Below are 27563 nucleotides of genomic sequence, written 5' to 3' on the forward strand. Positions count from 1 at the left end.
GGCTCCCACCGCACGCCGCAGACTGCCCTCCTGAGAAGGAAACCGACGCGGAGATGGAGGAGAAGCCGACGGAGATCAGCAACTCGAAGATGTTCGGAGGGTACAATCGTCGGTACCGCCACTTCAGCCCCACGCTGGGATGTTCCATGACCTTCACCGTCTACTTCCCCCCGCCGTCCTCCCCTTCCCAGAAGTTCCCTGTACGCGCCGCCCTTCCCCCCTTCGTGGAGTCTCAGTTATCGTGCATTTCTTGATATTACCTGGGTTTCTTGTCCATGGCTTCGATTTACCGTTGTCAAAACATGAAAAGGAAAATACTTCTGGATCCCAATTCCTCGAATTGGATGGATCTTGCGTCTTCAGATGACTGGATCACCAGCCTTCCAAGGTCTGGCGTGAAAGTGGTTTCTTTTGTGACCCAAATAACAACTCTGGATGTATTCTCGCATGTCGATGGGACCTGGAATGGGAACATTCCGATCGATGCCCCATTCCGGTTTCGAACCTTGGACAATAGCTGGATCTGAACTTTGATGATCGATTTTTCGTGCCACTTATTTACAGATGTACGATCTGCGTTATGACTTTGCTTCGTCTTGCTTATTGTAGCAATTTTTCTTTTTTTGCTGAATTTGTAACCCCAAAATTTTTCCTCTTGCTTCTGCGTGAAGTATAATGTCTTAATTTACTTATCCACCATGTGTACTTAGAACTAATAGATAAAAAATTCTGCTGAATTGCCTGCTATAAAATGGTTTCATCAGTGAGTCCCATATATTGTTTTTGTGTCTCACATGAAGATGTTTATTCTGTTCAAGCTACTTTGTCATTCATGATGCTTGCTATCTGAATATTGTTATAAAAAATATTTTCAATAAATATTATGCCACTTTTTATTCTTCTGTTGGTTTCATGATGATGTAAATACTGGACATTTTGCCTTCATGGCTGTTCTGTTAGTCGATCTGCTGAAAACATTATTTCCGCTGCATCCTCTGCTGCTTAGATACTGGTATCCGCCCTTTTTTCAGATCCTTTACTGGCTCTCTGGCCTGACATGTACGGATGAGAATTTTATTATGAAGTCTGGAGCACAGCGGGCAGCTTCGGGTGAGGGCATTGCTTTAGTTGCTCCCGATACATCTCCAAGTAAGTTACCAGTTAGAGTGGAACGATACCTGGTATTCTTTTCAATAGATTTTTGTGTATCTGCCTATTTCTTATTATAATTTAGCTATCTATTTGTCATATTGAAATTTTACTTTCTAGATCTTCATGTCTGGTATTTATATGGCATTGAGTCAGAAAGTTTCATGACCTTTACAGAGGACTTATGAGATATACTTGTTCAGGAAGCGTTCACCAGATTTTTTTGTTCTAATTGATGTCCTACACTCTGATATCATAGTTTGATTGTGATTTTGTTGGTATAGTAGCTGATTCATTACTATTTATATGGTTGCTTTAAAACTCACAATCTTAGATGGCTAAGTTGTCAAAAATACTATTTACCTTGTTGACTGAAGATTAATATTATGTTCACGCATTTAACTTCCATGTATATACAAAAAGTGACTGGTAAATGAGAAAGTTCTGGAGGTGCATTGAGGTAAAGAAAGAGGCAAAAGGAAAAAGAAGATAAATGAGAAATAACTGAATGTAGGACTTCGGGTTATAAAAGTTTCACTTACATATTAGAATTTCTCTGTAGCCATTTAATAAATTGCAATTCTTTGGGAACATCCTGATCCCTCCAAAAGTATTTGTCAGGTTCTTTCTTGGTCCTTTTCTATTGCTCAACAAAATCATTTTAAAAAAAATCTCTTTCATGCATATTTTCTCCTCAACTTTTTGTAGTACAAAATTCTCTTTTATAATTATGCAAATTGAATGATGGTTACAAATTTGGCAAACCATTATCATATTATCTTTTGGAAATGAGTTTTATTGCTCATTTCCAGAACAAGTGGAACAACCTTGCAAATACTAACCTCCCTAATCATCAAAAACTTTTTTATTCAGGAACGCTTACCTTTTCTTTTTTTTCCATTGGCACCATTCTTTGTTGTTGTTAATCAAGTATTGATGCTGTCATTTTTCCACTGCTACCACAAGTGGGCTGTTTAAGTTCACAGTAAGCTCTCCTAGCGTCATGCAGTTTAAACTTATATTTCTTTATGTTCGATGCAGGGGGACTGAACATAGAAGGAGAAGCAGATAGCTGGGATTTTGGTGTAGGTAGGAGTATAAACCTCATTGATATTTTGATATTTGATACAATCTAGTTTAGCACAATGAGCAAATGGTTGATTTATTTCCTTCACACTTAATTTGAGAAGAACATTTGGAATAGGATAGTTGTTCTTCAATTTTTTTCGTAAAATTTTTTTGTTTGAACTTATTTTATTTTGTTATGAACTGCAACTGAGATAGATGTCTAATTTGATCTACCTTTTGGAGAAAATGACACTGCCATGAAACCTGTTCCACTACCTGAAGAAAAATTGAAGTGACAAGGATACTAATAAGTGATGTAAACTTCTCCAGTGTATTATCTGACTTTGATTTTCGACTTTTGAGCAGATTTTGAACATATTCCTGGTTAATCTTGGAATTACTTTTCTGATTTTTTCCTTGTTGAATCTATGAGCTTGCAGATGTTTCCTGCAATAGTGTACCTACATCAATGTGTGACCTTTTAATATGCCTGATGATCATATTCAAGTTAAAGTCATTTTAGAAAAAATGATTTTATTATAAATTTTCAGTATCATTAAAATAAAATAGTTTTGTGTGTAACAAATGGCATACTAATGTTGTCATATATTCTGTAAATCAGCAAATATTAGGTCCTCTTAATGTATAGATTGGAAATGTTGTCTCAATCTTAATGTATATGAACGAGCTGACTAATACATTTCTTAGTGTACAACTTTATGTTACTCTATTGTTTAGAAAAACAATTAGCTATAATTCATATTTCATGTAATCCAAGGTGTAGATGCTATGCAAATCATAAACAGTATAGTGGAATAATGTGATGAATCTCTCTCTCTCTCTCTCTCTCTCTCTCTCTCTCTCTCTCTCTCTCTCTCTCTATAGATATGGACCTTGGCTTCGACATAAAAATATCTAGGTAATATGCAAATATGGATTTGTGTGATCCAATATGCAGTTTGAATTTGGTGCATGTGGAGATCAGTTTAGCCGTGCAGGTCCAAATTCTTGATTCTCGCAGGAATCCCGCGCAATTTCGAAACTAGGATTTTTAAATTTCTTGCTTGATCATTTTTTAGTAAACTGTGTATAAATCTGCACATGCCTATTGCTTAGGTTTGGCTATTTTGGAGTGGTTCTCTCAACGATCATATAAAATGGAAGCATTATGAACAAATAAAAATAAGAAAATTTACAAGTTTTGAAATAGGAACTTCTCAATGTGTTAAGATGTTAATTTACTGTTAAAATACATCTCCATATATGAATTGTTGGTTTCAGGCAGAAAACATGAAAGTTCATATGTTAAGATATCTATTTAACTTCTTGGGGGCAATATTTCCTTGAATTTTTATACATTTCAACCTCAGTGGGTACCAGTTGAAACTTCAAATCCTGACATAAACTTTGGAACTTACTGCAATCATATGTTTGATAAATAAGGAAAATTTATGCTTCCTTGGTATACTGGAACACTGAACTTTCAGTAAGACACGGGTTGATATTGAGAAATGCTTAGTATTTGCTCGATTTCTCACCGAGTAACAATTACTACACAAACATTCTGAAACAAGTATATTTATCGATTTTTGTGTGCCTTATATTTCATTCCATTGTTAGGTGCTGGATTTTATCTAAATGCTAAGGAAGAGAAGTGGAAAAATTGGCGTATGTATGACTATGTCGTTAAGGAGCTACCAAAAGTCCTCAGTGAAAATTTTGAACAACTTGATACATCAAGGGCATCAATTTCTGGGCATTCAATGGGTGGCCATGGTGCGCTGACCATTTACTTGAAAAACCTTGAAAAATATAAGGTATTCTGTGGACTTGATACTCAACTCAAGAATAAGTAGAATACTTGATTTGATTTTTCAACATTCATCATTCTCATTATTTGATACTTTGTTCAGGCAGTTTCTGCTTTTGCACCTATCACCAATCCCACAAACTGCCCATGGGGCCAGAAGGCCTTTTCAAACTATTTGGGCAGCGATAAATCTGACTGGCAGGTGAGATCCCTGCAATAGACCCCTCGGTTGATTTTATAACTTTGAGAATGTTAACAGTGTATTCCTTCTTTTTCTGATTTCGGGTTTTAAGCGCCTTTCTAATTCCTCTCAGGAATATGATGCCACCTTGTTAATTGAAAAGTGCAGCAAAATTTCGACTCCTATATTAATTGACCAGGTATTTATAGTATTTTGATTGTTTTTGAGTGTTTGCTATCTGTACCAATTGTTGCTTTTCTTTTTCTATTGAGTTGTACAGGTATTCATGATTAATATGTTTACAGTAAATATGTGTTCAGATCGTTAATGTAATTAGAACATGTAATTGCCAGTAATCAACTGCTGTCAACTCTTGGAACATGATTCTATCTAGAAGATAGTGATCTCAAACCTTGATAACAAATTCTCGGAAGCTTATAGACTATGCCATCGGTCATATTGTATGTCTTAGACCAATGACCGAAAACTATGCTTTGCTGGACAGGGAGAGGATGACAAGTTCCTTCACGATCAGCTGTTGCCCCACAACTTCGAGGATGCCTGCAAGGGTGCAAATGCCCCGCTGGTGCTTCGGATGCAACCTGGCTATGACCATTCCTACTACTTCATTTCGACCTTCATCGACGATCACATCCACCACCATGCCAAAGCTCTTAAATGTGCTTGAGTCCGTGGTCGCAAAATAGACTTCATGCCATGGGATCTCAGGATGCGGCAGATGTGTAGAATTCACTTGTAGAAGTACTCTTACAACTATTTCAATGCTCTTGTTCCAACTGTGAACCAGATATTTGACTGCCTTCTGGTCACAACTCAGTAAGTCTGACCTTCTATTTCCATATCATCCGCATATTAATCTCTCTCGGCCTCGTCTTCCTTCTAAATCTTAAACATCAACGAAGTCGAGAACTGGTTGATGTTTACTTGATCAGGGAGCGAAGGGAACATTAAGGTAAGCCCATTCATTTTCTTTGGACATGTCTGCCATAGTCTCATATCACTTTGTCATCAGAACTTGTTCCCAAGTTCTAAAAAACCAACTTGATTCTTGCTCTTTGGACATGTCTTCTATACCAACACCATCTGTATTCTCAGTCAATCAAGGTTTTGGCATCTTAGCTGAGGTCTCATTTGCTCCTCAGTGGAATGAGAGATCATGCTAAGTCTGTAGGGTGGCATTAGCTACATGATTACTTCGAAGGGATGCCATGAGAGAAGGATGCCTCAGCCTCAGCCTCAGCCTCAGCACTAAGAGAGTGAAACACTGTGCCATGTGAAACTCCATTTGCCTGATGATGATGCCGGAGGAAGCTTTCCCATTGGCGTCCAGGGGTTTGTGGTCGTGAACCGGACCGGTCTTCTCCTCTGTTGATGACGTCGAACCCGGTCAATTAAATCCCGCTACTCAGCCCGAACCAAACCCGGCTCAAACTTAAGGCGTTAATTTAACCAAATCGGACCCCCATCGCTCCGCCCTTTCTCCCCGTCCTTCACTACTTCCGCCCTTTCCTCTCGTCTCTGCCGCTTCTTAATTCACGGAGGAACGCCTAGGGTTCCGCCCCGACATCGCTCCCCTCGCCACCCCGCCATGGAGCCGCGGCTGCAGCACCCCAAGAACGGCCTCTTCTTCTCTGATCTCTTCGACTTTGGTGTAATTATCTTCCCCCTTCTTGGTTCAAATTCGGGTACCAATGATGACGTGTATATGATTAGAATTTTTTAAAGCAGTTAAATCTATGTTGAACCATTTGCAATTAACCGCCAAGGTTCGCGTTGAATTGAGTCGGGTAGGATGTCGCCGTGCATTTAATTGCGATAGATACGGCGTCGGGCTGCGGCTCGTGCCTCGCACTTCTGCAGCTTCCTTGCCGCTTCGGAAGCCTTTCACACATGCGGAGCTGACTTCCTGAATCCGCCCAAATCAAGTTGATGTCACGCACGCAGCTCAATAGGGAACGATTTCTTGCTTCCTGAGGAGCCCTACCGCACCGCATTCGCCGTCTTGTGTTGGGTTCGGCCGGCCTGCCAAGGAAGCTTCTGAGGAGGAGGAACAGAGAGGATCCATGGCGACGGCGCTCTTGCCTTCATCCCCCTTCTCCGACCGTCTCCGGAGATCCTTCCCTGGTATGCTTCATCTGAACTCCACGAACCCTGTTGCTGTTTCACGTTAATCCACTGTAGCAGTGCCAACAGGATCCTATCGTGACTGTCTAAGTTCCATTAACCTCATCTCTACCGAGAAAAACCTTTGTTCAAGATTGAATGATGATGATTGGCTTGCCATCTAAAGCATACCCAGGGGTGGGTTTTGACCCAAAACGACGAGTGATTGCTTGATCTCACATGAAGAGGTATGGTTCTTATGGCAAACGACGGCCCGAGGTTTTTATACTGCTGCAAGGGGGTCGATCGTACACGGGTTGGCGTCCATGGTTGGCGTGATGGACGCACCAAACAGTGCCTCGATTCAGATTCTGTCTTGGCGTGTGGGGATGGTGCCGTCCCGGTAAATACCTGTGACGTGTCCGGGGGGCAAAATATATCTTATCACTTCTTCCTCCCTCCGTCAAGGCGCGCCGTGGGGTCCTCAAAGGGCCGGGAAGCGTGTCTGGGTCAGAATGTTACGATTGTGTTGCGAGTGGGACCGAGGTCGGTTCGTTGTGGGGCGGTCTAGAGGGGCAGTGCCCCGCGCCTTGAGAAGGGTCGAGACTGCTGATCGAGCGATCAGGCCGAACGAGGAGAGGTCGTCGTGCCGTAGGTCGTGTAATTGGTTTGGCGCGACTCGGAGTTACGGACGACGAGTTGCAAGTCGGAGACCGAGCTGGAGCGGCTCGGGCAAGGGGCTAGCAAAGATGTGACTCGGGCGTCGGATGTGGCCGAGATGTGAGTCATGAATAAATCTGAAGCGACACGGGTAAGGAATTGACCGGCGAGTTATTAGTCGGTAATTGATCTGGAGTGACTTGGGCGAGGATTGGGTCGGCGAGTCGCCAGTCGAGAATCGATCTGGAGTGACTCGGGTGAGGACTGGGATATGCATGTGATGCACATGGAGTGGAATCATTTGTAAAGCAAGAAATGACTACGAGCAATTCATATCTTATCAATGTTACTATGTGATGCAAATAGTTGTGGATTTTTGGCCCACAAATCATCTCTAGTGTCGACCAAAAGAAAAATAACTCATATCTTTACGTCACTTAGAGATGCATGCATGCATGCATTTGAAATTTGGCTTTCATATGCATGCATTCAATTCTAACACTCATTTGGCTTTCAGATGCATGCATTCAATTCTAACACTCAAAAGAAGAGACTATGATTAATCATACCAATTGTAAACCAAAAAAAAGGAAATACTCTGATTATTGCGAAGAATTTGCATTTATTCGAAATTATTTTAAGAGGAGATGTTAGTGTATTGTTGGAATAAGCTAACACTAATAATCTTCATTAACGAATCAAAAGGGAAGCTTTCCGTAAGTACGTACTACTACTCAACCATGCATGCATGCATAAGGTTGATTGACACCATGCAATATACTAATCGTTTGACTTGAGAGAAAAAAGGGGAGGGATTAAATAACATGGTTTATGTCTCCTCTCAGATGGCCTCATCGACGCCAATGATCAAAGTAATAATGCATCTCAATATCATGTTCGATTTCTCCATTATTGACTGCACCAACACTCAAACATTATGAATCTTATCTATACCTCTCTCTTACAACTCATGCTTCATCGTATATACACAACTTAATTTGTCTCAGACCCAATTTCCCAGTCAAGATGAAAAGGAGTTGTCAGCAATGATGCTCGACTGCACATATTATTTTGTCATGAAACCATGGAAATGGATAGGAGAAACGTGCATGTAACAACATCTGAGAGGAGCACAAAATAATCACATCAAAGTGGAGGGAACGGGCGCCACCCAACCCGTTGACCCATGAAACCAGGCTGGTTTTGGAGGCAATCATCGAAGAACTGAGTCGAACGAGGAGTAGGAGGAACTCGATGTTCCCATCAAATGTATGGAAGTGGAACGTCGGTGGTGTGGTTGTTGACTAGAACGAGAAAGAGGAGGAGAAGCTTAAAAGAGATATAGTTAAGAGCGTTTCTTTTAATTGTGCATTTAGCTAGATCTAAACAGAAGAGCGGATCAGCTCATGTCTACTGGGCCTGTCGATCTCGATCCGTAACCATCGAATGAAATGATCCGAACCGTTTAATTTGACTGGCAGAATTATGGGTCGAGTATACAGACAGACTCGCTAGCAAGTCGGGTCGGATCTAAACACAACTTTAAACGTTTTAGGGGGGCTGAGGCAGTGAATAGGGTTTCTGTGAAATATTTAGCTTGTTTGGGGATCTAAACACAACTTTTAACGATTAGTTGGTCTTCATACTTGTGTCATTATCCTAAATTAGGTTTGCTGTGAAATATTTAGCTTGTTTGGGGAAACAATCAAAGATCATCATACGAGGATGTTTCTCGTTTGAGAGATGCATTGCGTGTGCTTGAGTTGTCCGAGATGTCTAGGGTTTGATATGTTTTTGTGGTGTATGGTGACTTGTTAATTTGTTTCTTTTCATGTAGATATCTGTTTATAATTCGTTTGCATCCTCTTTTTTTTCAGATCTGAAAGTGAAATCACTTGGTCCTTGGATGTTTCTGCTTCTGTTTCTTGTCGTTCCGAACTTGGCTCAGTCCCAGATACTCTTCCAGGTAGAGATAAACAGATCCATTTCTTTCCTTCGTCCTTCATCGCGTTTACAGTAAGAGAAACGAATACGTTGCAGGGCTTCAACTGGGAGTCGTGGAGGCAGCAAGGCGGCTGGTATAACTTCTTGAAAGACAAAGTCTCTGATATAGCCAACGCTGGAGTCACCCATGTCTGGCTGCCTCCGCCCTCGCACTCTGTCGGCGTTCAAGGTCGTTCCGTGATTCGTATTTGCCGTCGTGATCACTCTCACATGTTGATCGAGTCGGCCTTGGTCTAAACTATTCTGTGACACTTCTCCTCTCAGGTTACATGCCGGGCCGGCTCTACGACTTGGGTGCTTCCAAGTATGGGAATCAGGATGAGTTGAAGACGCTGTTCGGTGCTTTCCACGACAAGGGAGTCAAATGCGTGGCCGACATCGTCATCAACCATCGTTGCGCAGACAAGCAAGACGGGAGAGGCATATGGTGCATCTTCGAAGGCGGAACCGATGATGCCCGCCTCGACTGGGGTCCACACATGATCTGTAGGGACGACACACAGTACTCCGACGGCACCGGCAACCTCGACACCGGCGAGGGCTTCACGGCGGCTCCCGACATCGACCACCTCAACACGCAGGTCCAGCATGAGCTCACGGACTGGCTGAACTGGCTCAAGACTGACATCGGCTTCGACGGGTGGAGGCTCGACTTTGCCAAGGGTTACTCCTCAAGCATCGCCAAGATCTACGTCGAACAGACGCATCCAAACTTCGTGGTGGCTGAGATCTGGAGTTCATTAGCTTACGGAAACGATGGGAAGCTAGCATACGATCAGAACGGCAACCGCCAAGGGCTGGTTAATTGGGTTCAGCAGGTCGGAGGCCCAGCGACGGCCTTCGATTTCACCACAAAGGGAATACTACAAGCTGCCGTGGAAGGTGAACTGTGGAGGATGCGTGATCCCCAGGGGAAGGCGCCCGGCATGATGGGGTGGTGGCCGGAGAAGGCTGTCACCTTCGTCGACAACCACGATACCGGTTCGACGCAAAGGTCGTGGCCTTTTCCTTCTGATAAGGTCATGCAAGGCTACGCTTATATACTCACGCATCCGGGAGTCCCTTCCATCGTAAGTATGCTTCTGCCTAACATTCGATTCAAATAGTTTCACAGCCTAACGATTATATGTTCGTGCGTGCAGTTCTACGACCACATGTTTGACTGGGGATTGAAGGAGAAGATAACTCAGTTGGCTAAAACCAGAACACGAAATGGAATTCATTCGGGTAGCGCTCTCAACATTCTGGCCTCTGATGCTGACCTCTACATGGCAATGATCGATGGGAAGATATTGACAAAGCTAGGCTCGAGATACGACGTGGGGAATCTCGTTCCTTCCAACTTCCACGTCGTTGCCTCTGGCAATGACTACTGCGTGTGGGAGAAGAGATGAAGACGATGATGATGAATCATGGAAGACACTTTTCGCTTTTCTTTCGTTAACGTTTCTCATGTGTGTTGTAAGAAAAAAATATCGTGTTCCCACATGTACATTTATCCGTCCTGCTTGAGAAAAGTTATAGAAATGCTATTTTATATAATTTGGTGGTTTAATGATTCGCTTACTGCACAGCTGACTTGTGTTGACCAGCAACCTGTTGTTTAATTTTTATGGTAAAACCTGTAGATGAGTTGGCCACAGTACATATCTCGGGGTTCTTCACAATAACTAAAGAAATTAAAACAAATAGTTGATATTTGCTTTTAATTTCTCATTTCAAGCCTATGGAAACACCAGATGTTCCAAATCTAGTACGAATATTGAAATCTTTAAGGATAGATCTTATCTTGGATGTCATAATCAAAGAAAGATAGTTGGGATGTTGAAGTATCACAATTTAGATTTGCAAATAAGAAGTTAGACTTTTTTATTTTTCCTACTTTCCACTGGCCTAAGTTTATGTTTCTGTATTACATGTTGATTAGATTCATTATAGACACGAGAGTGAATGATAAAGAGTTTTTGTTATCCTCAAGATTTTCTAATATAGATGAACTTTCTTTTTATTGTCCGATAGTCTTATTTAAAATCTAATTAGATCTATAATATATTTTATTTTCATTATAATAACTAATATTTGCCTAAGATCATATAATAACTAAATTAACAAAAAAATCTCTGAAATTCAATTATCTAAATAAATAAATAAGATAATTCATGATGGAGGATAAAATTTTGGAGAGAACGTCATTGACTCACACAAGATTAAGCCACAACTTATGCGCCCAATATTCAATTTGATCCAATGGCCCACATAGATCCACGTCCATATATAGTTGGTACCATATGTAACTAATATCACCTAACATAATCTATCTAATAACATAATTTTTAACCAAATATTGATATGATTTTTTGCCCATTCTTTAGATCAATGGTATGTGCTTACCTGTAATACCCTACTCTTAGTCCCACTTATATCATACATGTATTTGCCTAATCTTTAGAGCAATGGTATATGCTTATTAATTATCTATTTGAGGATGAAAAGCAACCTTTAAAACTAACTTTTGTCTCTAATGCCTTATAAAAACTCTTCCCATATCTTAATATGAATATGGAACCTTAATATGATACAGACATACTATAAAGTCTAACTATTTCTTAGATATATAATTAAGCATATTAATTCATGGAATAGTTAGCATAAATAGATAGAAAGTGGGTTGTTTTGGTTAAACTATCCACAATGATTCAAATTTCATCATGTTTTTTTTTTTTGCTGATTTTACACAGACACATGACAAAATTAATATTGACCTCTTCCCATTTTCATTGGAGTATTCACAATAGATTTATAGTATTCGCTAGTGTCTCATGTTTTATTTTGATCTGTTAACATGTAAGACACTTTTAAATAAATTAGATGATATCTCTCTTCATTCCTAGCTACTAGTAGTGTTCTTTCAAATCCCTATACGTCTTGGTTATTCTAGGATGCAATAAGTATAAAGATGAGTGTATTTCTATTAAAATTTCTTACTTTATATCAGATTCTTTTGGTATATATAATCTACGAGCAAATTTTCTAGTTAAACCTTTAAAGATAATCTACGAGCAATACTTAACAGGGAAGTCATCATCTCAGCATACAGTCTCATGCACTAAGCTACCCTTTTAATTTTCTTCTCATGAACTGAAATCTTAACTTTCATTTAGTCATCATATCTATCTATATATATCTCTCTCTCTCTCTCTCTCATGTAAGGTTCTCAATACTTAACGACCCCTCTCTTTCATATTCAATAATACTCAAAATATAACCTATGCGTCCGAGCTCCGGTTTGAACGGACCGACTCACGATCTCGCGAGCCCAAATCCACTCGAACGGACCGATCTCACGAATCGGTTCGCACAATATAAATAATCCTCCAGACGGAGAGACACCCACTTCCCCGAAGCCCCGACGCAGCGTAGCCCTTGCTCTCGCTTGCTCCTTGCTTTGGTGATCGCCCCTGTGGTCTCCGGCCGCTCGTCCTCCTTGCACGTTGAGGTACGTTGCCTTCTCTTAAACCTTAAATAGCTCTGTAATTCATTTTTCGTATTAAGGCTTGTTTTTGATTTGTTGACCGACTCGGCCTAGGGTTTTTTTGTTGTCCATTGTTATAATTATGTTAAGTTTTCGATTCATGCGATCAAAATCGTTCGATTAGTGAAGGAAACGCTGGATGGTTTTATTTGATCTCACACCAATTATTCGGCACCCTAGGAAACAGTTCTCTTAGGGTTTTTGGCTCCGGAGAGATTTGAATCTCTTTCTGAACTATATAGCGACTTTTGCTTGTCATTTTAGCAACTTGATCGGTTGAAATAGCAAGGTCTTCAAATTCCTAAAGACAACGGCGATGTGGGGAACTGCCAAGAGGCGGCTTCAATGGGAAAGTACTATTTGCTCGCATTCTTCTGTCATAGTTGAAGTTTTACTTGTATCATTCCAAAAGGTGAGATTTATTTTCTTTCTGGGAAAAAAGGTAGATCATTGACTATGTTATTGCAACCATCAAAGCTTTGCGAAAGAGAGAGAAGGGGTCGTTGCGTGTGGGCGACGAGGTAAGTAGGGTTTCGCCGATCGGCCAACCGAGCGCCAGAGAATCCGAGAAGCCATCCTTCATCGCTTGCGCCAGATCACGGTCGATCATGGGGAGAGGCAGGTTCAAGGCCAAGCCCACCGGCCGCAGGAACTTCTCCACGCCCGAAGAGATGGGTATTTTTCTCTGATCTGCCTCTGTTTTGGATACCTAGGGTTTTATGGTTGTTTCTCGTTCCCATTCTCGGATCTTCGTTTTACTTTAGTTTCTCGTATGTTGTTGGTTTCTCCTCCATCTGATGTAGCGTGGGCGGATCACGTCACGGGGTTATTTGTGATCTGTGTGGATCTTACACTTCCCTTGGATGGTACGCAGTGTATCCAGGAAAACATTGCCGTAGCTTGAACATGCCGTCGATTAGTACTCGGCTGATTAGCTGTTTGCTGATATTAGAATAATTGTGGGAACGCTTTCGTTCTTGCGGAGTGGTTGGGGATGGGCTTATCAACCAGGCTTTTCACATACCGATGTAGCGTAGCCCCGTGTTTTAGAAACCCCGAGATATGGTTTTAGTGTTTTAGTTGATCCAAGTGGGCCAGCAACCTCGTACGAGTTCATTGAAGGGTGAATAACATACTTGTATAGTTAAAATGCTGTGCTATTTTTAGCTTTTCAATTTTTTCACTTGAAGCAGGATTGCTTTTCTCATCAAATGACTGAAAGATCTGTTCCACACCTTCGTTATTTTATCATTTGTTGTTTTCCTTTTAGCGATGTATTTATAAAAATTATTTGCTACCAGTAATATTGTGGTACAACTTCATGCTTTATATCTTTATATCCTAGCATGTACTAAGAAGCACTAGCTGTATACCGATCTGCAGCTGTTATTTTGTTGATGTTATTTATGCATCACTTACAAGTAATAATCACAACTTTGACCTGACTATTTTGATATGTTGTAGTTAAGAGCATAAAAAATTAGCTTGTTAAGGCTGACCTTCCTGAATTGGTAGTCCAAATTATTAATTTAGAGGCCAATGGTTCCCTCTTTTCTCGAGAGCCAAAGGAATCATTTGTAAAGCAAGAAATGACTAGGAGAAATTCATATCTTATCAATGTTACTATGTGATGCAAATAGTTGTGGATTTTTGGCCCACAAATCATCTAGTGTCGACCAAAAGAAAAATAACTCATATCTTTACGTCACGTAGAGATGCATGCATTTGAAATTTGGCTTTCAGATGCATGCATTCAATTCTAACACTCATTTGGCTTTCAGATGCATGCATTCAATTCTAACACTCAAAAGAAGAGACTATGATTAATTATACTAATTGTAAACCAAAGAAAGGAAATACTCTGATTATTGCGAAGAATTTGCATTTATTCGAAATTATTTTAAGAGGAGATGTTAGTGTATTGTTGGGACTGGTGTCCACACATGATCTGTAGGGACGACACACAGTACTCCGACGGCACCGGCAACCTCGACACCGGCGAGGGCTTCGCGGCGGCTCCCAACATCAACCACCTCAACACGCAGGTCCAGCGTGAGCTCACGGACTGGCTGAACTGGCTCAAGACTGACATCGACTTCGACGGGTGGAGGCTCAACTTTGCCAAGGGTTACTCAAGCATCGCCAAGATCTACGTCGAACAGACACAGCCAAACTTCGTGGTGGCTGAGATCTGGAGTTCATTAGCTTACGGAAACGATGGGAAGCCAGCATACGATCAGAACGGCAACCGCCGAGGGCTGGTTAATTGGGTTCAGCAGGTCGGAGGCCCAGCGACGACCTTCGATTTCACTACAAAGGGAATACTACAAGTTGCCGTGGAAGGTAAATTGTGGAGGATGCGTGATCCCCAAGGGAAGGCGCCCGCGCCCATCATGATGCGGTAGTGGCCAGAGAAGGCTGTCACCTTCGTCGACAACCACGATACCGGTTCGACGCAAAGGTTGTGGCCTTTTCCTTACTGATAAGGTCATGCAAGGCTACGCTTATATACTCACGCATCCGGGAGGCCCTTCCATCGTAAGTATGCTTCTGCCTAACATTCGATTCAAATAGTTTTATAGCCTGACGATTATATATTCGTGTGTGCAGTTCTACGACCACATGTTCGACTAGGGATTGAAGGAGAAGATAACTCGGTTGGCTGAAACCAGAACTCGGAGTTACGGACGACGAGTTGCAAGTCGGAGACCGAGCTGTAGCGGCTCGGGCAAGGGGCTAGCAGAGACGTGACTCGGGCGTCGGATGTGGCCGAGATGTGAGTCAAGAATAAATCTGAAGCATGCATGCATGCATTTGAAATCATCTCTAGTGTCGACCAAAAGAAAAATAACTCATATCTTTACGTCACGTAAATATGCATGCATGCATTTGAAATTTGGCTTTCAGATGCATGCATTCAATTCTAACACTCAAAAGAAGAGACTATGATTAATCATACCAATTGTAAAAAAAAAAAAAAAGGCAATATTCGAAATTATTTTAAGAGGAGATGTTAGTGTATTGTTGGAATAAGCTAACACTAATCTTCGTTAACGAATCAAAAGGGAAGCTTTACATAAGTACGTACTACTACTCAACCATGCATTCATGCATAAGGTTTATTGACACCATGCAATATACTAATCGTTTGACTTGAGAGAAAAAAGGGGAGGGATTAAATAACATGGTTTATGTCTCCTCGCATATGGCCTCCTCATCGACGCCGATGATCAAAGTAATAATGCATCTCAATATCACGTTCGATTTCTCCATTATTGACTGCACCAAAACTCAAACATTATGAATCTTATCTATACCTCTCTCTTACAACTCATGCTTCATCGTATATACACAACTTAATTTGTCTCAGACCCAATTTCCCAGTCAATCTTCTCTATTTCTCTAAAGAAAGTACTCATCTCAGAATCAATAGGTTGGGGCGGACAAATCACAAGATGAAAAGGAGTTGTCGGCAAAGATACTCGACTGCATATATTATTTTATCATGAAACCATGGAAAGGCACAGGAGAAACGTGCATGTAACAACATCTGAGAGGAGCACAAAATAACAACTCGGTTGGCTGAAACCATAACACGAAATGGAATTCATTCGGGTAGCGCTCTCAACATTCTGGCCTCTGATGCTGACCTCTACATGGCAATGATCGATGGGAAGATATTGACAAAGCTAGGCTCGAGATACGACGTGGGGAATCTCGTTCCTTCCAACTTCCACGTCGTTGCCTCTGGCAATGACTACTGCGTGTGGGAGAAGAGATGAAGACGATGATGATGAATCATGGAAGACACTTTTCGCTTTTCTTTCGTTAACGTTTCTCATGTGTGTTGTAAGAAAAAAATATCGTGTTCCCACATGTACATTTATCCGTCCTGCTTGAGAAAAGTTATAGAAATGCTATTTTATATAATTTGGTGGTTTAATGATTCGCTTACTGCACAGCTGACTTGTGTTGACCAGCAACCTGTTGTTTAATTTTTATGGTAAAACCTGTAGATGAGTTGGCCACAGTACATATTAGTTCTAGATGATTATTGATTATGTTATTTTCTTCTGCTGAGTGCAGCTTTTTTCAATTATTCAGTGTTCTGAGCACATTCTGAAATTGTGAAGACGTCTTGTTCCATTGTCGTAGTATAAAATCTTTCAGCATACAATGTCTAGTTCTACAAAATATGTTGATCCTGCGTTTCAGGGAGTTGGACACAAAGTGTATCCTTATAAGAAATGTTATAAAATGCACCATGTGGGCAAGTTATTGTCACTATTGGTTGCCCAAATTTTTTAGCTGTTCTTTTACTCTTCAAATTGTTTTTCTTTGTAGTATCTTTTGTTTTTTTAATGTGAGCATTTACTTAACACCACATAGCATAGAGGAACAGAAATATGGCGTATTGAGAACTTTCAACCAGTGCCTATACCAAAGTCCGATTATGGTAAATTCTACTCTGGAGATTCATACATAATTTTACAGGTAATTTTTGTTATCTTCTCATTATTTTTCTTTCTTTGCCTGAGAACTGTTGCTTTCTTCTTCACATGTACAAGTTACGGTTTCTAGAACTTATACAAAATTCACTCGTATTTTCTGACTGCTAATTTGAACTTTTCAACTAAAGAATTTATATTATCATAGATCATTATTTTTAGTTCGTAAAATAGAGTCAATTCGGTGTTAATATTTTAATTACATTTGTAAATAATTTTTTAATATAGAGCACTGTTAAGTTTTTTTTTTAATTTGTTAACTTGGAAATTATTTTATCTCAAAAAGAAATTTTTAAGTTTCAACCGAACAAAAAAATTCTGTTATCTTTTTTTTTTTTTTTTTTTTGTTTGGATAGGTTTATTGGCATGATTTTGATAGGAAATGACTCTCCTATCTGGGAATTATCCAATTTAAAGAGGAGAATATGCCTCCAAGGGGAGAACGAAGAAAAAGAAGGAAGAAACAGAGATCACCATCAAACTAAATTAACTTTGTTGCATAAAAGGGAAAATAACAACCAAGCATGATCTCTTGGTTTACGTCCTCTGATATATGTTCACTAAGAGGTTGTATGGGAGAAAACTTTGTCATCAACCAACATTGAAAATAGAGTCCTCTGGGACTCTTCAAATATGGCTCATGGCTGGATTTGTCTAACCTATTTTATAATCATATTTGATTTATACACCGAATAAACTCAAATCAGGACTCTACATTCTAATATAGCTACAAAGAAAATTGATGAAATTATATACAATAAGAATAGAAAGATAAAGTCTAAATCTACTACCACTAGGTTTGAGTGAAGAGCCTTGATCAGTGTTCTCCTTGCCTGAATCGACTGTAACAGTTCGAGTAAGGATTGCTCCACTCTTATTCCAACTGGGATTGAGTTGTCTACTACTTTTCAAAGCTAAAGAGTCCTCCCTTGTGCTAATCCATAGGAATCATTCTTTGACTGAGATACTGTTTACCAACCAGGACCAAGCTCATATCAATATATATAGGCTTTTTTTAGCTGAATTTTTTGAATTGACCAGGAGCAGGGTGCACCAATCTGTAGAAGGGTGCACCAATTTGGGCCCTTATGATGGTTGGGAACCCTGATTTAGGATCGTATGGGCTTCAACTATGTGTGATGCTGATGGGAAGTTAGTCCACTAGTTTGGGATATGATGATGGATTGTTGTTATTTCTTGGTGGAAAATAAAGTCTTTAATTAATCATAATGATCTTTGAAGAGATACATGCTGGTTCTTGGTTGTAAGGTTATTTTGTGACCATTAATTGTGAAGGTGATTAACTATGAGACAGTCACAAGGATGTGACCTATTTCTCATATTGCATTGTTCATCTGGGAAAAAGGATTTGAAATTAAGTATGATTATGTAATTGTCGGTATAGTTTGTTGGATCATTAGTATCACAACTCCATGAGCCTTTTCATGTGGGTCACCATGTATTGAGATGGCTTATTTTGTGCTACGAGATGGTATATTTTGAAAAATAATGAATTCTGTGTTAGATATGAATTTGTTGGGCATTGACAAGGGTATTATATCTTGAGTTGGGAAGATTGTAACACCCTAATGGTTCAGTGATGTTGGTTCTTCTTGTGGTTACTATGACTGGTTGGGCTTACTACTAATAACTTAAGCAATTAGAACCATTTGGTTGAGACCTGTCCTTTCCAAATTAATGTGCGAGCAGGTCTATCAGGTCTTGTCAATAGTTGTTCTCTTTGTTATGTTTAATTCATCATCTCGTCTACTTTGTTTGGCAATTTTCAAGCTAAATCAGAAGTGTGGAATTATTTGATGTTTTAGCTCTCTTTTTAAAACTGCATTAGATGTCTTCACATGGTGTATAAAAATGCAGTCTTTTAAATAAATTGAAATGTTGCTCGACAATGAAAACTTGGTGTATTTCAGAAGTGAAGTTGTTTTAGCTCTGATCTCTCAAGAATCATCCATAATGGCTAACTACAAATGTGCTTGACGACTCTACACCTTGATTGCTGCTATCTGCTTCATATTTTTTATGTGGTGAGTTGCTTGTTTCAGACAACTGGCAAAGGTGGCACCTACCTTTATGACATTCACTTCTGGATCGGAAAAGAGTCAAGCCAAGTATGCTAATTATGCTCAATGATACTGTAAAACGATTTGTGTTTTTATTTTGAGGGCCAAGCAATAAGATACATGTTCAAACTTCAAATTACTTATTTTCCTTATAAATGATCACAGGATGAAGCTGGGACTGCAGCAATCAAGACTGTTTTTATGATAACAAAGGAGTTAGAAACTTGGAGATAAATCTGTTAAAAGGTAGAAACTATTTTTATGTTTTAATACACTAGCTATTTCTGTGCCCATTGAGAGAGGACAATATGGCTTTAGGATTCTTGGTGGTGAACTTAATTGATGTACATGGTAAGAAAGGATTTATGAAATTGATTGGTAGGCTAGTCCCTTACTGCTTTTGCTTTAAAGCACAAGCTTTTGCAAACATATGATTTATTTCAAGTTTTAAAGTAAAATTATGCATCTGGTGGCATCTGTATCCTCCTATTTATTAGATGGCCACCTAGTTAGGATAATAAAATATTTGAACTTATTTGTTGCACCAATTTGGTTGTTTCTTAGAACTAACCTGTATACTAAAAGATTAGCCCATGTTGTGTGATTCTCATTATCATACTGCACAAGACATGAGATGGGATAAAAGTGATGTGCTACATGTATGAAACCAAGAGGAGTAGCTGTTGCAGATAAAATATAACAATTTTCTGAAATGCATTTCTTATATTTGCAGTCAATATGTGAAAAGGATATCATAGGGATCTTAAAGAGACTACACCAGCATATGGTGTCAGATTGCAGTTCAATATACAGTTTCCTCAAACAGCATTTGCCTAGTTTGACATGTTGAAAAAATCATTTTATTCATATATGAAGTGATTATTGCCACTATAAGATTTAATTTATTATTATACAGATTCTTTGTTCTTCTGTGGATGTTTGTGGTTTATAATTGCTGAGGTGCTTATCTTTCATAGGTTGAACCTGCCTTATTTAAAACAAAATTTCAGCCTCATTTGGTATGGACGCTGGAACAGGTTTGAACATTTTTTCTCATTTAATAAAACATGGAAATTTTAGCCTATTCAATGAATATGTTAGTATCAGTAAAACTGAGAAAAACTTGCAAAGATGATACATTTGCTCATAAGTAATTGTTGTTTATTTATAGGAGATTCTTTTAATATTACATCACAAATTTACAATGGCAAGGAACAATCCTTTCTGATTTTCCAACCATTAACTGTTTGCTTCATGGATGTTTCATGTTGAGCTCTGTTGTGGGCAATGTTATTAGCTTCGCTTATTGTTTCTAATAAAGTCATATTTGATCATCATCTCTCTCCTTGCAATTATAACGTGATTCTATCCTTCTTGTTACAATTGCAATGCGAGTTAACTTACTTGATTTCTTTCCCATACATTATATGTCTTCCTTGGATATGTTTAAAACCTTTTCTGAAGTTTTTCTATTATTTTCAGGCAATTGCTTTTACCTATAATTGTAAAAAATTTTAACAAATGCAATCATTCATTGACTATTCTACGAGACATAAATGAATTTACTACTTTCTCATATATTTTTTCTTCTGATCTATCATCGACCGTCACACTTTACTGTTGCCTTTGTATATTTTAACCATGGTCTGCAGTACCGGATTGTACCGCCCGGTATGGGTGGTACGTACCGGTCCGACAGGCTTCCGGTACGCGGACCGCCTGTTACCGGTCCGGCACCGTAGCAGCACTGTAGCAGACACTGTAGCGAGCCCATGTCGAAACTCTGGTATGGTACGGTACGGTATTGCGGACCTTGGTTAAGATATCTATTTAACTCCTTGGGGGCAATATTTCCTTGAATTTTTATACATTTCAACCTCAGTGGGTACCAGTTGAAACTTCAAATCCTGACATAAACTTTGGAACTTACTGCAATCATATGTTTGATAAATAAGGAAAATTTATGCTTCCTTGGTATACTGGAACACTGAACTTTCAGTAAGACACGGGTTGATATTGAGAAATGCTTAGTATTTGCTCGATTTCTCACCGAGTAACAATTACTACACAAACATTCTGAAACAAGTATATTTATCGATTTTTGTGTGCCTTATATTTCATTCCATTGTTAGGTGCTGGATTTTATCTAAATGCTAAGGAAGAGAAGTGGAAAAATTGGCGTATGTATGACTATGTCGTTAAGGAGCTACCAAAAGTCCTCAGTGAAAATTTTGAACAACTTGATACATCAAGGGCATCAATTTCTGGGCATTCAATGGGTGGCCATGGTGCGCTGACCATTTACTTGAAAAACCTTGAAAAATATAAGGTATTCTGTGGACTTGATACTCAACTCAAGAATAAGTAGAATACTTGATTTGATTTTTCAACATTCATCATTCTCATTATTTGATACTTTGTTCAGGCAGTTTCTGCTTTTGCACCTATCACCAATCCCACAAACTGCCCATGGGGCCAGAAGGCCTTTTCAAACTATTTGGGCAGCGATAAATCTGACTGGCAGGTGAGATCCCTGCAATAGACCCCTCGGTTGATTTTATAACTTTGAGAATGTTAACAGTGTATTCCTTCTTTTTCTGATTTCGGGTTTTAAGCGCCTTTCTAATTCCTCTCAGGAATATGATGCCACCTTGTTAATTGAAAAGTGCAGCAAAATTTCGACTCCTATATTAATTGACCAGGTATTTATAGTATTTTGATTGTTTTTGAGTGTTTGCTATCTGTACCAATTGTTGCTTTTCTTTTTCTATTGAGTTGTACAGGTATTCATGATTAATATGTTTACAGTAAATATGTGTTCAGATCGTTAATGTAATTAGAACATGTAATTGCCAGTAATCAACTGCTGTCAACTCTTGGAACATGATTCTATCTAGAAGATAGTGATCTCAAACCTTGATAACAAATTCTCGGAAGCTTATAGACTATGCCATCGGTCATATTGTATGTCTTAGACCAATGACCGAAAACTATGCTTTGCTGGACAGGGAGAGGATGACAAGTTCCTTCACGATCAGCTGTTGCCCCACAACTTCGAGGATGCCTGCAAGGGTGCAAATGCCCCGCTGGTGCTTCGGATGCAACCTGGCTATGACCATTCCTACTACTTCATTTCGACCTTCATCGACGATCACATCCACCACCATGCCAAAGCTCTTAAATGTGCTTGAGTCCGTGGTCGCAAAATAGACTTCATGCCATGGGATCTCAGGATGCGGCAGATGTGTAGAATTCACTTGTAGAAGTACTCTTACAACTATTTCAATGCTCTTGTTCCAACTGTGAACCAGATATTTGACTGCCTTCTGGTCACAACTCAGTAAGTCTGACCTTCTATTTCCATATCATCCGCATATTAATCTCTCTCGGCCTCGTCTTCCTTCTAAATCTTAAACATCAACGAAGTCGAGAACTGGTTGATGTTTACTTGATCAGGGAGCGAAGGGAACATTAAGGTAAGCCCATTCATTTTCTTTGGACATGTCTGCCATAGTCTCATATCACTTTGTCATCAGAACTTGTTCCCAAGTTCTAAAAAACCAACTTGATTCTTGCTCTTTGGACATGTCTTCTATACCAACACCATCTGTATTCTCAGTCAATCAAGGTTTTGGCATCTTAGCTGAGGTCTCATTTGCTCCTCAGTGGAATGAGAGATCATGCTAAGTCTGTAGGGTGGCATTAGCTACATGATTACTTCGAAGGGATGCCATGAGAGAAGGATGCCTCAGCCTCAGCCTCAGCCTCAGCACTAAGAGAGTGAAACACTGTGCCATGTGAAACTCCATTTGCCTGATGATGATGCCGGAGGAAGCTTTCCCATTGGCGTCCAGGGGTTTGTGGTCGTGAACCGGACCGGTCTTCTCCTCTGTTGATGACGTCGAACCCGGTCAATTAAATCCCGCTACTCAGCCCGAACCAAACCCGGCTCAAACTTAAGGCGTTAATTTAACCAAATCGGACCCCCATCGCTCCGCCCTTTCTCCCCGTCCTTCACTACTTCCGCCCTTTCCTCTCGTCTCTGCCGCTTCTTAATTCACGGAGGAACGCCTAGGGTTCCGCCCCGACATCGCTCCCCTCGCCACCCCGCCATGGAGCCGCGGCTGCAGCACCCCAAGAACGGCCTCTTCTTCTCTGATCTCTTCGACTTTGGTGTAATTATCTTCCCCCTTCTTGGTTCAAATTCGGGTACCAATGATGACGTGTATATGATTAGAATTTTTTAAAGAAGCAGTTAAATCTATGTTGAACCATTTGCAATTAACCTTGATTTCTATGTATACAATCTGGCATGCGATATTAGGCAATTTAATTTCTAACATCCTTGGACGCATGTTCTTTTGTTGTATATACCTTTGAAATTGCGATCATGTAAATAGAAATATGTGAACTTTGTTACCGAGGATGAGTAATATATCCTGATATAAATGATTGGTGCATTTAAAAATGCCATGAGATAAAAGATTCCTGTGAAGTAGAATGCATTGTGGCCCTCTTTTGCTTTTGGGACTCCAAAGCATGTGATCGTCCTTCTACAAAGCTTTCTTGCAGTCCATTTTAAGTTCAGTCGAAGCATCCTGAGCTGGAGATGAAGTGAGTCATGGCATACTCATAAGTGAATCTACATGATTTTGGAAGAGGATGGTGAAACTTGTACTTCCAAGTTACATGTTCCAAACATATTACTGATACTTGAATACTTGCAACATATTAATCATTTTTTTAATCTGTTTTGAAATGATTGATATTGTTAGAGATATCTAGAAATGATACTTCATATATTACGAACCCGAAATTGCGTCCCTTGAAACTCAAACATTGTATTCCTGACAACCGTCTCAAAGGAGCTTAGTTCTTTTGATGCATCCCTGAATAGTTCTAGTGTCCTTAATAGTCCAAACATAATATCACCCAAATTGCACTTAACTATTTTGATATAATTCAAACATGAAGCATGAGTTGGATAAATATCACTGTTTTAGGCATGACAGGATGTGCCTCATCTTCGCATTATCGTAGAGTTCTGCAACTTGGAACAACATTTTGGTAGTTATGATAGTTGGATTTTCTTGTCAAAGATATCATACAGTTTGTGCCTACTCATTGCAGGTAGCCAAGTTCTACTTAATCATTTGGCTAATTGTAGCTATTTTTCATGTTTCTTTTGCAGGCCAATGATCGGCAAAAGAAAAAACGGTTGAAGGGAATACAAGCAGATGAGGAAGGAGATGCAATATTTGGAGGACTTCTTGACAAGTGGTTCTGCAGAAAATGAGTCAGAATATATAAGAAAAAGGTATTCTTGGCAAACCTAAAGTTGCTCCACACTACATAATATGCATGTCTTCTAATTTCTCCATATATATATGCAAAGCATTTTTTTCCCCCTTGTATCATCCTCTGCTATTTATTAACTGATGTCCAGTTTCTAATGTTGATCGTCATAAGTTCACTGATTTGAGCTAAATTGCCAGAGGTAAATATGCTGATTTTGAAAAAACTACATCAACCCCATGCATGTTAATATAATTAGCAAAGGTAGTTGATGGAAACAAGGATTTAGGACCATGAACGTAGGTCTATTTTCCCCTAGAATGGTTTATGAAAAGATGCAAAAGCCACAGAAAACAGCGAGATGCCTCTATAATTTCGAATACATGGTGTTAGTGTCGGTTTCTTGTGAATCTTTTGCAAATTAAATATTAAATTAATGATGAGGATGCAAATTTTAAAACTAATCCAGAAAATTTTATATATTGATGAGGATGCATGGGAGTAGTAGCTATAGGTAGTAGTTTTGCTTGTAAATCAACACAGGAAGATGCTCACTTACATCGCTATCCGATAAGAATTGTTGTGGCTTTCTTGTCCAGAGAAGCAAAATTCCAGAAGCACAATCCTTCCAAGTCTCAGATTCCTTGGGTAACTGCAGAAGAAATAGATCAGCCACCGCAAACTGATGAACCTATTCCAACCCGGCACGAGGAAGATAATGCTGTCCAACAAAGAATAAAAGGATCAATGAAGGGTGTTAATCAGAATCTTGGACCTGCTCTCAACTCTGCTACAAGCCGGTTTTGGATGTCTACCGATCGGTCTAGTTTACCGGACGGTACACCATCTCAAGCTCCTCCATTTGCATGAGTTGAAGAGGACCCAAACCGTCTCTTCCATTTTGGACAATGATTTAAAAGAATTTGGTGCCTGCGAGCTGTGTCATCTGACCCTCGGGACTCTTATTGGTTGGAGCAGGTTCCGTGCTCACTTTCTGAAGCTTTGGGCAAAAGCTGCACAGAGTTGTCTACATGTGCCAAGAGAGATCATATTAAAGGTGCTCGAGAAGAATCTTAATTGTATATTCGCTATGTCTACACACTGTTCTATTTGAAACGGCTCCTGCAAAGATTAACATACGGTACGATGAACATTGGCCCGTTGCAGGAGTTGTGCCTTAATAATGTTTAGATGTGGAAGCCCAAAGTCTCTTCCTTGCAGTATTATTAAGATCCTGTCACATTCGTTTGAACCGGACATTCATCTATGTGCCTTCATGAGACGGTGTTTGAGGTTGCAAGGTTTCTTCCTCGCAGTGTCTGCGCTAGAAGATGTCGACAACAGGGACAAGTGTTGGCCTTCATGTGCCCCTCTTGCCTCTGCCCTTCGAGATCACAGCATTCACGGTACCCTTCGATGCTCTTCTTTCTCGTTCACTGCCCTCTCAACATTCGCTGCCTAATCTCACTCGTTCTTGCTTTCTGCTTCGTCAATATCTCGGTTTGGCATCAAAACATTTAGTCGAACACATTTTTATCTTCTTTTTCTTTTTTTTTGGGGGGGAAGCAGTTTAATTGATCGGAACCAACCATTTCTTTTTACATGTTACAAAAATTTGGCACCAAAACCCTCCCGCCCACAACTATTGATTTCTTCACCCATGAACGCCGTCCGTATCTGGTTCGGCGGCGTCAGTGACACATCTGGCCGTCCATCATGCGGACGAAATCATCGAAGCCGACGAAGCCGTCGCCGTCGGTGTCGACGCCGCCAATCATCCGGCGGCAGTCGTCGAGCGTGCAGCCGCCGTCGCCCAGCGTGGCGAACACGCCCAGAAGCTCCTCCGCCGAGATCTTCCCGTCCCCGTCCGCGTCGAACACCGCGAAGGCGTCCCGCAGCTCGGCCTCCCCGCCGCGCCCCCCGCCCAGCAACGCCCCGAGCGCGCCGAACTCGTCCAGGCTGATGCACCCGTCCCCGTCGCGGTCCACCTCCGCCACCATGGATGCCACCTCCTCCGCAGTGGGCGGGTCCGGGACGAGCCGCCGCAGTACCGCCTCCAGCTCCCGCTTCGTGATCTTGCCGTCCCCGTCGCAGTCGAACACGTTGAAGAGGTCGAGCCAGGAGGCCTCGTCAGGGAGGAAGACGACAGGCGCCTTTCCATGGCCCGGCGGGAGGACGGATCTTGGCGTAGCTTGGCGGGCAGAGACAGCCGAATACTCCTCCTCGGAAGAGGAAGAAGCAGAAAAAGAAGAGTTGGAAGCGAAGGAGGCGTCCGCCCGAGCGACGGAGCGCCTGCTCTTCTTCTTCTCGTTCTTCGAGGAGGAGCTCCTCTTCAAGGAGCTCAACAAAGAATCCACGCTGAGCTTCATCTTGCTAAGAGATCGGGGGAGTAGATAGAACGATGGACTGAATAAAGGGGCAGCTGAGGGAGGAGTTTAAAGAAGAAGGAGGAGAGAGAAGACTCGGGGGGCGCAGTGAGCTTCGAGGAAGCTTCGCGGGCGGAAATGGGGCTCTGCTTTCGGGCATTGATGTGACAGATGATGGGACGAGACGAAGAGTTGTTGTTTTGCTTTTGGACTTTTGCCTCTGATTCGTGGTGCTTCGCGTGCATGGCATGCATGTATGCATCTCCACACATCGGGCAAGATGAATCCAACCGGATCTTGTGTTGGGTGCGTCCAGATCTACCCATGTTGGGTTCTCTGTCTTCCTGCACAACCGATGCTGTGGGTACGACTGTCTCGACCTTGGCGGGCCCCAACTCCATGTGTTACTGCGGCTGGGTGGTATTGAGTTGTCAGTGGGCGTCCCATGTGGTTGTGTGATGTGGTCGCCCACAGCGTTGCCACTTTCCAGGAAGCGGTGCCGGTGGGCCATACCTCGTGGTCTCGTTCCCCGCCGTTTCAACCTCCCTTTCAAACCCGATCAAGTAAGACCGTAAATGTCAAGAATCCAAGTATTCGAAACTATCCGACCCACCATTATGATCATTGTCTTCCATCAATCGAAGCTCGATACGTAAAATCTAATCAATTTAGATATGACAATTGACATGCCGTGCGAATATAAATATTTTCTACACAGTAGTAGACGGTGGCAATACACACTTAGGGTTTCCTTCATTTGCTTCTCGGTATTGTTGTTTTACATC

General features: G+C 40.8%; 5 protein-coding genes across 14 annotated transcripts; 4 read left to right on the forward strand and 1 right to left on the reverse strand.

The window, feature by feature from the left end:
- On the forward strand, nt 1-5089 carry LOC135673331 (S-formylglutathione hydrolase-like). Its single transcript, XM_065182211.1, has 7 exons — nt 1-200; nt 1032-1149; nt 2191-2238; nt 3838-4034; nt 4131-4229; nt 4342-4407; nt 4714-5089. The coding sequence occupies exons 1-7, from the start codon at nt 54-56 to the stop codon at nt 4894-4896; spliced, it is 858 nt and encodes a 285-aa protein (XP_065038283.1). The 5' UTR covers nt 1-53; the 3' UTR covers nt 4897-5089.
- Nucleotides 5090-5239: 150 nt separating this feature from the next.
- On the forward strand, nt 5240-10538 carry LOC103984237 (alpha-amylase isozyme 3C-like). Of its 5 annotated transcripts, none has more exons than XM_065182204.1 (6): nt 5240-5880; nt 5958-6353; nt 8870-8958; nt 9033-9165; nt 9261-10066; nt 10139-10538. In XM_065182204.1, the coding sequence occupies exons 2-6, from the start codon at nt 6293-6295 to the stop codon at nt 10388-10390; spliced, it is 1341 nt and encodes a 446-aa protein (XP_065038276.1). In that variant the 5' UTR covers nt 5240-5880; nt 5958-6292; the 3' UTR covers nt 10391-10538. The 5 variants fall into 5 exon arrangements, with proteins under 5 accessions (XP_065038276.1, XP_065038277.1, XP_065038278.1 ...); XM_065182205.1 differs by having other exon boundaries at nt 5996-6353; XM_065182206.1 differs by having other exon boundaries at nt 6021-6353.
- A 1831-nt stretch (nt 10539-12369) lies between these two features.
- LOC135673332 (S-formylglutathione hydrolase-like) lies at nt 12370-22501 on the forward strand. Of its 6 annotated transcripts, none has more exons than XM_065182212.1 (12): nt 12370-12492; nt 12793-12881; nt 12971-13203; nt 16615-16760; nt 16918-17022; nt 19100-19165; nt 19283-19363; nt 20095-20154; nt 21250-21446; nt 21543-21641; nt 21754-21819; nt 22126-22501. In XM_065182212.1, the coding sequence occupies exons 8-12, from the start codon at nt 20139-20141 to the stop codon at nt 22306-22308; spliced, it is 561 nt and encodes a 186-aa protein (XP_065038284.1). In that variant the 5' UTR covers nt 12370-12492; nt 12793-12881; nt 12971-13203; nt 16615-16760; nt 16918-17022; nt 19100-19165; nt 19283-19363; nt 20095-20138; the 3' UTR covers nt 22309-22501. The 6 variants fall into 6 exon arrangements, with proteins under 6 accessions (XP_065038284.1, XP_065038287.1, XP_065038286.1 ...); XM_065182215.1 differs by having other exon boundaries at nt 13006-13203; XM_065182214.1 differs by having other exon boundaries at nt 12793-13203; nt 16633-16760.
- Nucleotides 14472-14933, forward strand: LOC135675156 (alpha-amylase isozyme 3D-like). Its single transcript, XM_065185430.1, has one exon. It carries the CDS (start codon nt 14472-14474, stop codon nt 14931-14933), a length of 462 nt encoding a protein of 153 aa, XP_065041502.1.
- A 3427-nt stretch (nt 22502-25928) lies between the features above and the next one.
- Nucleotides 25929-26872, reverse strand: LOC103984240 (probable calcium-binding protein CML17). Its single transcript, XM_009401699.3, has one exon. It carries the CDS (start codon nt 26779-26781, stop codon nt 26104-26106), a length of 678 nt encoding a protein of 225 aa, XP_009399974.2. The 5' UTR covers nt 26782-26872; the 3' UTR covers nt 25929-26103.
- Nucleotides 26873-27563: the final 691 nt, after the last annotated feature.

This window comes from Musa acuminata, chromosome BXJ1-5 (genome assembly GCF_036884655.1).
Source record: "Musa acuminata AAA Group cultivar baxijiao chromosome BXJ1-5, Cavendish_Baxijiao_AAA, whole genome shotgun sequence".
Lineage (NCBI taxonomy): Eukaryota > Viridiplantae > Streptophyta > Magnoliopsida > Zingiberales > Musaceae > Musa > Musa acuminata.